Source organism: Chionomys nivalis, chromosome 1 (genome assembly GCF_950005125.1).
Source record: "Chionomys nivalis chromosome 1, mChiNiv1.1, whole genome shotgun sequence".
Lineage (NCBI taxonomy): Eukaryota > Metazoa > Chordata > Mammalia > Rodentia > Cricetidae > Chionomys > Chionomys nivalis.
In genome coordinates this window covers 80,558,824-80,568,738 of record NC_080086.1, presented here as the reverse complement: position 1 = coordinate 80,568,738, position 9,915 = coordinate 80,558,824, and the positions used below count along the sequence as shown (strand labels likewise).

The window sequence follows — 9,915 nt, the reverse complement described above, 5'->3', positions numbered from 1 at the left end:
AGACAGTACATAGATCCTGGATCTGGGCCCAAATCTGGCCCTATGTGGGGATTCAAGGGTCAAGCTTCCAATGGGTACAAGCCATTCTAAGTGACCTGTGCTGCCACCTTGGGCCATGGTGTCATCTGGGCCCAGGCTGCTGCCAGAGGCTATGTCTGATTCCACAGCATTACCTCAGATGTGTTGATGTTGATGACCTTGACTCTTGTTACAACCAAAATCAGAGGATGGGGCTGTACACAGTTGACCTTGCCCAGCACCAACTGTATCACTTTGGAGAGTGGGCCCCTATTTCTCCCCCAGTGCAGCACAGTAGAGCTGTCCCTGCTGTCATGTGTGCAGGTGAGCACACATGCAAGTGTGATAGACCTAGCCCCACAGTCTCTCATGCAGTGGCATGAACAAAAGTGATACTATGTTTGCTTCTTGCCTCTCACCCCTTACAACATACTGCAGACCAGAAAATCTGGTCTCAGTATCACAAGGGTGGGAGACCTGAACCTGTCCCTCACCAGTTCCAGATCTAAGGATTGGGACCTGCATCTAGCCCAGGCAGCATAGTAGAGATGAACCCTATGTACTTGAGAGATTTGTCCCCACCCTTCATCTGCCATTGGTGGGGGGGTAAGGGAGAGATGGCATTCCCCCTCCCTTGTCCTTTACTGCCTGTAACAGGAGGGAGAGCTGCCCCTGAGGTCACAAGAATGGGAAATTGGACCTGCCCCTTATCAGCTACAGCACATAAGAGACTGGGCATGGCATCTTGTCTGTGCAGTGCACTAGAGCTAACCCTGTTGGTGGGTCTCAGGAAAGCCATGCCTGTAGGTGTGAGAGCAGGATGGCTGACCCCACAACCTCCCAGGTGTGCCAAGGGATGGCAAGGGTAAAAGAAACATGCTTTCTCCTTGACCCCTTGCCAACAGGGACAGGCAGTAGAACCAACCTCAGAACATAAGAATGTTAGAATGAGTCCTAACCCTGCTGACCAAGTGCAGCAATCCAGAGAGCATGACAGGCACATGGAAAAACAGTAGGACTGGCCTTGGTAGTGTGGCTGTGGGAGAGCTGGACACAAGGGTCTAAGAGCAGGAAAATTGGCCTTGCTTCTTGTTGTCTGCACCTTTGGGTGAGCTAGCCAAAGCAGTGCTGGAGAGCTTTCCTGGGTGGTAATGATGAGAGAAACCTGGCAGGCTTACGAACCCAGTCTTCCACTACAATATGAAACACAAAGAAACACCCAGGAGGTGTGGTCCACACAGCTACATGCTCTAAAGATTACTCAAGCACAGAGCTATAATAAATTGATGCGTTTTCTGTGTTAGATACCCAGGTTCTGGTATTCAGCTATAGCAATAAAAATAGACTAAAGGAGAGTAGATGAGACAGGTAAATGTCAAGAAGAAGAGAGACATGAGGACTCCCAGAGTATGTGTGAGACTGGCCAGTATTAAGCTCCATGTGTATTTTCTATACTCACACTTTGAAGAAAGAAACATCTGAAAGAGATGGTGCAAACATTCTCATAGACCTTGGGAAAGATTCAGAGTACCCAGATGAGAGTGCAGCCTTAACCACACCTTGGCTATAGACTATGAGAACCTGAGGAGAGGACCCAGACACAACCCCTGATCATATCATAGGTGTTATTATTGTCACTACATTTATATTAACTTATGGAGCTCTAGAAAATTAATATAAAACAGGTTCACTATCCTAAGATAGAACTATAAACTTAAAAAACTCAGAGATGTACATCTGAGAAAAGATTCTAAGACTTATTATTCTGAGGTTTCCCACTCCACATGGGAAGCTCATGTAGAAGTGGAGAGATTGTCTAGGAAGTAAACCTTACAAGATCATGGCTGTGTACCCTTGGGGCTCCAATAAGAAGAAAAATAACTTTAGGAAAAGGATTGATGCCCTTAAAGAAAAAATATAAATCTCCCTCAAAGAAACAGAGAAAAAGACAAACAAGAAATTGGAAGAAATCAACAAATCTCTTAAAGAAAACCAAGAAAAAACAACTACACAGGTGAAAGAAATGATTCAAGACTTGAAAACTGAAATAGAGACAATAAAGACAACAGAAACTGAGGAAATTCTGGAAACAGAAAATATGGGTAAGCAATCAGGAACCACAAAGGCAAGAAAGCATAAACAACAGAAAACAAGAGATGGAAGATTGAATCTCAGGTGTTGAAGATACGACAGAGGAAATAGATTTTCTGATCAAAGAAAATGTTAAATCCAACAAAAGCTTAACACAAAATATCCAAGAAATATGGGACACCATTAAGAGACCAAACCTAAGAATAATAAGGATAAAAGAAAGAGACAAAGTTCAACTCAACAGGACAGAAAATATACTCAGCAAAATCATAGAAGAAAATGTTCCCAACCTAAAGAAGGAAAGGGATATGAAAATACAAGAAGCTTACAGAACTCCAAATAGACTGGACCACAAAAATAGTCCCCTCACCACATAATAACCTATTGGCAGAGGGTACTTGTTCATTTCCTAGCTGTCCACACTCCCAAAAAATATCACACAGAAATCTGTATTAATTGTAATACTGTTTGGCCAATAGCTTCAGCATAATTTTAACTAACTCTTATATCATAAATTAACCCATTTGTATTAATCTGCATATCACCACATGGCTATAACTTATTGGTAAGGTTTCAGTGTGTCTGTCTCCTATGGGCAGCTACATGGCTTCTTACTCCCTCTGCTTACTCTCTTCTATATATGCTTGGAACTCACACTTTGCTCTATTCTGCTAAGCCACTAACCAAAACAGTTTTATTCATTAACCAATAAAAGGAAAACATGGACAGAAAGACTTCCCACACCAATAATCAAGACACTAAACAAACAGAATAAAGAAAGATTATTAAGAGCTGCAAAGGAAAACGGCCAAGAAACACATAAAGGCAGACTAAATACAATTACACCTGACTTGTCCATGGAAACAATGAAAGTCAGAGGGTCCTGGTGAAGCATTATTCAGACATTAAGAGATCATGGATGCCAGCCCAGACTACTATACATAGCAAAATTTCAATCACCGTAGATGGAAACAAGATATTCATAAAAAGAGTTTGACAATATTCCTTATGCTTTTATTATGTGGAACATTTTGAGGAAGGCATATAGGTATTAGCTCTTCTTTGAAGTTCTCAAACCATCTGGACCAGGGCTTTTTTGACTGGAAGGCTTTTGATGACTGCTTCTATTTCCTTGCAGGTTATAAGCATATTTAAATTATTCACCTGGTCTAGATTTAATTTTGGTGTGTGGTACCTATCCAGAAATTGTCCATTTCTTTTACATTTTCCAATTTGGGGGAGTATAGGTTTTAGCAGTATGACATAACAATTCTCTGGATTTCCTTGGTGTCTATTGTTATAACCCCTTTTCATTTCTGATTTTATTAATTTGGATGTTCTCTGTCTTTTGATTGAATTGGATAACAGTTTGTCTATCTTGTTGATTTTCACAAAGAACTATCTCTTTGTTTTTTGGATTCTTTGTATTGTTTTCTTTGTTTCTTTTTTATTGATTTCAATCCTCAATTTGACTATTTCCTCTTATCTAGTCCTCCTGAGTGAGTCTGCTTCTTTTTGTTATAGAGCTTCAGGTGTGATGTTAAGTATGAGATCTCTGCACTTCCTTTATGTAGCCAAACTCATTTTATGAAGCTACAGTTACCCTAATCCCAAAACCACACAAAGACTCAACCAACATAGATGCAAAAAATGTTCAATCATATACTGGCAAATCGAATCCAAGAACACATCAAAAAAGTCATCCATGATGACCAAGTCGGCTTCATTCCAGAGATGTAGGGCTGGTTCAACATATAAAAACCATCAATGTAATCTACCATGTAAATGAATTGAAGGAAAAAACCTTATTATCACCTCATTAGGTGCTGAAAATGCATTCGACAAAATCCAACAGCCCTTCATGATAAAGGTCTTGGAGAGATCAGGGATACAAGGAACATATCTAAATATAATAAAAGCAATATAGAGCAAGCCCACAGTCAACATCAAATTAAATGGAGAGTAACAAACTCAAAGCAATTCCACTAATATTGGGAACAAGACAAGGCTGTCCACTGTTTCCATATCTCTTCAACATAGTTCCTGAAGTTTAACAATAGCAATAAGACACCAAAAGGAGATCAAGGGGATTCAAATTGGAAAAAAAGAAGTAAAACTTTCTCTATTTGCAGATGATATGATAGTGTACAAAAGTTACCCCGAAAATTATACTAGAGAACTCCTACAGCTGATAAATGACTTCAAGAATGTGGCAGAATACAAGGCCAACTCAAAAAGTCAATAGATCTCCTAGATACAAATGGTAAAGAAGCTGAGAAAGAAATAGTAGAAACATCATCCATCACAATAGTCACGAAAATACAAAAAAAAATATCCTGGGGGGTAACACTAATCAAAGAAGTAACAGATTGTTTAAAGAAATATTAAGTCTTTGAAGAAGGAAATTAAAGAAGATATCAGAAAATGGAAAGATCTCCCATTCTCTTGGATAGGTCAGATCAATAAAATTAAAATGGCAATCCTACCAAAATCAGTCTATAGATTCAATATAATTCCCATCAAAATCCCAACTCAATTTTTCACAGACCTTGAAAGAAAGATAATCAATTTCACATGGAAAAACAAAAAAAACTGGGATATCTAAAACAATCCTGTACAACAAAAAAAAGTTCCAGAGATAACAAAATTCCCAACATCACACCTCAGAAAATTTAGAGGATAAAGATTCAATAGAATAGTCTTCAAGGCTCCTTTAAGACATACATGCCATGCTCTAGTAAATTTTCTGTTGACACCAACTCCCAGTGGGTGAAACAGAAGCAGGTGCCCCTTTGAGCACCAGCACACTCTTCTGGGCTGATTTACATATTGAGTCTTTATACAACAGCCCAAGTTCCTTTAAGGACAGCTGCCAGGAGCCTAAGAAGCATTCTCTTTTCAGACATTCAGAGATGGAGTCAAAGGCACTCCTGATATGGATGCTGCTGCTTGAGGTTCCAGGTGAGAGGGTGAACTGCAGTGTTGGGAGCTTCCTCTGTGGCCATTATGGTATTCCATGCCTCTGGAATCTTGATCATTATATTTAAGGCATTTGAAATTGGTTTTAAGTTCCCCAATCCCCTTTGACTTTCTAGTTTTTCAAAGTGATGCCCACAACTATTATTAAAATTTCTAAATGAAAATTTTCTCTGCTGGGAATATTTCTAAACATGTATAACCATGATTTGTGTGTTTATGATTCTAGGTTCCTCTGGGGAGATTGTGCCGACTCAGTCTCCATCTTTGCTGTCTGTGTCTCTGGGACAAAAGGCCACCATCTCTTGCAAGACCAATGAGAGTGTCAATGCCTATGATGAAAATCTTCTGCACTGGTATCAACAGAAACCAGGACAGTCTCCCAAACTCCTGATCTATGTTGCATCCAACCTAGAATCTGGGGTCCCAGCCAGGTTCAGTGGCAGTGGGACTGAGACAGACTTCACCCTCACCATCAATCCTGTGGAGGCTGATGATGCTGCAATCTATTTCTGTCAGCAGAGTAAGGAGAATCCTCCCACAGTGCTCCATGGTTGAACAGAAACCTCCTGGGTTTGCTGCTCACTGAGCCTCAGTCTCTCAGCTGTCTCTTACTCTCTGACATCTCAATAAACAGCTCTAGACATGTTTGGGGAAAGATCTTAAATAATAAAACAAACTTTTATGAAAGGATTTGCTTGTCAAAGTGCCTTACTCTCTCTTAGGATTAGATAGGAGTGGGATGGGAGGGTGTGTGGAGGGAATTGGAGGAGGGGAGGGAGTGGGAATTTGTGTTGTTATTTTACATCTAATAAATTAGAAAAATAAATACTAGACAATAATAGAAAAGAGAAAAAATGATTTGCTTCTTTATCTCATCCAATATACCTTACAATTCAATGATTCCTCAACAAAATGTAGACCTTTATAATTGTTTCTTAATTAATAATTATTCATTAAATTTTATTATCACATATTTGTTTTTGGATGATTTTCCCTTTTTCTCCCCTGTCTCCCTGATAGCATATTTCCCTATTCCATCCCACCCTCAGTATTCCTTTTTAGACTTTCCTATCACTTAAGATTTACTGTTTTTTTAAAAATGTGTTTTTAAGAGATAATAAATACAAATTGTTTCAACTTGAAAAAATGTTAACCAAAGACATTTGGGGTGTGTGTGTGTGTGTGTGTGTGTGTGTGTGTGTGAGAGAGAGAGAGAGAGAGAGAGAGAGAGAGAGAGAGAGAAGGGAAGATGGAGAGAGAGAGAGATGGAGTAGGTCAGAAGATAATATGCAGGAATTAGTTCTTTGTTTCTACCATGTGGGATCTGGGAACCAGACACAGACTCATTTGTCTTTGTTGTAATCAACTTTGCTGTTACAAGTTGAGCAATCTTGCCAATACGACCTACTATTTATTGTTTTCAATAATTTATTTTATTTAAATTTGGAGTGAGAGTGTAAGTGTGAGTGAGTGTCCATAGCAGTCAAATGAGGGCATCATAATCCAGTGAGCAGGAGTTTCAGGAGGTTTTGTGCTAGTTGATGTGTGTGTTGGAAACCAAACTGAAAAAGAAGGAAGTTCTTTTAACTGCTAGTTTTCATCAACCTTTGCTCTACCATTTAATAAGGGACATTTTTAGAATTAGTAACTCTTGGAAATACAGCCTGCTCTACTGCTGAGGGAACCAGAGAGGTGAGTCAGCAGTACCAGAAGCACCACTCTGCCCCTAAGCCCACCATTTTACCTACAAGGTCCTTGTAACCCTACAACACAGCCTTCTCCATTGCTGAGGGTACCAGAGAGCCAGCAGGGAGTGTTCTTGGGCTGTGCTTTCTTTCCCACAATGCACCCTCCCCCAGGTTTGCCCTTTGGCCTGTAAGGTCCTGGGAACCCTGAACACAGCCTGCTCAAGTGCTAAGGGAACCAGAGAGAAGTGTCAGTGGTGACAGAAGCACCACTCTGCCCACAAGCATGCCCTTTAACCTGCAGGTTCTTTGGAACCCTGCAACACAGCCTTCTCCGGTTCTGAGGGAACCAGCAAGGTGAGTCGCTGGCGCCAGAAATGCCACTCTCTGGGACCTTTCCAGTGAGACAGAATCCAATCCAGGGCTACCTCCCTAAGCCTTTCTAGCCAGCCAGTGGGGAGTATTCCTGCTTCTGGGCTTTCTTTCCCACAACTCATCCTGCCCCCAAGCAGGATGACCTTTTGCCTTAGAGGTCCTTGGAACTCTGCAACACAGCCTACTCCAGTGCTTAAGGAACCAGAGAAAACCATGCTACAGAGCTTGCTCAAATACTTAGGCTACCTAAGAGAGGGCAGACCAAAAAAAAGCTACCAAGTACTCAGACAGCCAGAGCAAAAGATTGGACCAAAAGACACCAAGACTCTACTGAACTCATTTGAAGGAAGACATGGATAGGCGCCATTGTAAGATGTCCTCCAACATCCTGAAAAGCAACATGGTAACACCAGAATCCAGCAAACACACAGAAGGAAGACTTGATCATCCTAAACCTGAAGAAGCAGAAGAAAACGACTTTAAACATAATTTTATGAAAATGATGGAAACCTTAAAAGAGAAAGTGAAAACTTCCTTAAAGAAATGGAAGAGAAGACAAACAAAAAGTTAGAAGAAATTAATAAATAAAGAAACCCCACAAAGATACCCAAGGAAACCAAGAAAAAGCAATCAAACAGGTGAAGGAAACAGTTCAAGACTTGAAGACTGAAATGGAGGTAATAAAGAAAACACAAAATGAGGGAAAGCTGGATATGGAAAATCTAGGTAAATGAAGAGGAACTACAGAGATAAGAATAACCAACAGAATACAGGAGATAGAAGAAAGAATCTCAGGTGCAGAAGATACGATAGAGGAAATAGACACATTGGTCAAAGAAAATATTAAATCCAACGAATTCTTTTTTTTTTTACTTATTTATTTATTTTTATTCTTTTTTAATTAAAATTTCCACCTGCTCCCCATTTCCCATTTCCCTCCCCTCCTCCCAAATATTGCCCTCCCCCCACTTCCCTCCCCCTATCCCCACTCCTCTTCTCCTCCCCCCACTCCATTCCCCCTCCCTCTCGATACTGAAGAGCAGTCCAAATTCCCTGCCCTGCGGGAAGACCAAGGTCCTTCTATCTACGTCCAGAAAGGTGAGCTTCCAAACAGGCTAAGCTCCCACAAAGCCAGTTCATGTATTAGGATCGAAACCTAGTGCCATTGTCCTTGGCTTCTCATCAGTCTTCATTGACCGCCATGCTCAGAGAGACCGGAATCAACCCATGCTTATTCAGTCCCAGACCAGCTGGCCTTGGTGGGCTCCCAATAAATCAGTTCCACTGTCACAGTGGGTGGGTGCATCCCTCGTGGTCCTGATTTTTTGCTCATGTTCTCCCTCCTTCTGCTCCTCATTTGGACCTTAAGAGCTCAGACCGTTGCTCCAAATTGAGACTCTGTCTCTACCTCGATCCATCGCCAGATGAAGATTCTAAGGTGATATGCAAGATATTCATCAGTATAGGATAGGGTCATTTCAGGTTCCCTCTCCTTAGTTGCCCAAGGTACCAGCTGGGGACTTATTCCTGGACACCTGCGAACCCCTCAAGAGTCAAGTCTCTTGCCAACCCTAAGATGGCTCCCTTAGATAGGATATATACTTCGCTGCTCCCGTATCCATCCTTCCTATATCCCAACCATCCCAATCCCCCGAGCTCCTCCCATCCTCCCCTTCTCATATTTCTCATCCCATTTCCCCTTTGCCCCATGCCACCTCACCCGCAAGTTCCCAGTTTTTGCCCTGGAATCTTGTCTACTTCCCCCTCTCCATGCGGATGACTATATGATTTTCTTTGGGTTCACTTTCTTATTTAGCTTCTATAGGATCACACATTATATGCTTAATGTCTTTTATTTTATGGCTAGAAACCGATTATGAGTGAGTACATCCCATGTTCCTCTTTTTGAGTCTGGGATACCTCACTCAGGATAGTGTTTTCTATTTCCATCCATTTGCACGCAAAATTCGAGAAATCATTGTTTTTTACTGCTGAGTAGTACTCTAATATGTATATATTCCACACTTTCTTCATCCATTCCTCCATTGAAGGGCATCTAGGTTGTTTCCAGGTTTTGGCTATTACAAACAATGCTGCTATGAAAAAGGCAACCCACTGACTGGGAGAAGATCTTCACCAACCCTGCAACAGACAAAGGTCTGATCACCAAAATATATAAAGAACTCAAGAAACTAAACTTTAAAATGCTAATGAACCCAATAAAAAAATGGGGCACTGATCTGAACAGAGAATTCTCAACAGAAGAAATTCAAATGGCCAAAAGACACCTAAGGTCATGCTCAACCTCCTTAGCGATAAGGGAAATGCAAATTAAAACAACTTTGAGATACCATCTTACACCTGTCAGAATGGCTAAAATCAAGAACACCAATGATAGCCTTTGCTGGAGAGGTTGTGGAGAAAGAGGCACACTCATTCATTGCTGGTGGGAATGCAAACTTGTGCAACCACTTTGGAAATCAGTGTGGCGATTTCTCAGGAAATTTGGGATCAACCTACCCCAAGATCCAGTAATACCACTATTGGGAATATACCCAAGAGATGCCACATCAAATGACAAAAGTATCTGTTCAACTATGTTTATAGCAGCATCCAATGAATTCTTAACACAAAATATCCAGAAAATCGGGGATACTATAAAAAACCAAACCTAAGAATAATAGGGGTAGAAGAAGGAGAATTCCAGCTCAAAGGCACAGAAATATGTTCAACAATATTATAGAAGAAAACTTTGCCAACATAAAAA

The 9,915-nt window shown here is 40.8% G+C and overlaps 1 gene segment (V, D, J or C); it reads left to right on the top strand.

Moving 5' to 3' along the window:
- Positions 1–4,995: 4,995 nt before the first annotated feature.
- LOC130874993 (Ig kappa chain V-III region MOPC 63-like) lies at positions 4,996–5,643 on the top strand. The segment is given in 2 exon segments: positions 4,996–5,070; positions 5,315–5,643. Coding segments are annotated over 2 exon segments (378 nt in total).
- Positions 5,644–9,915: the final 4,272 nt, after the last annotated feature.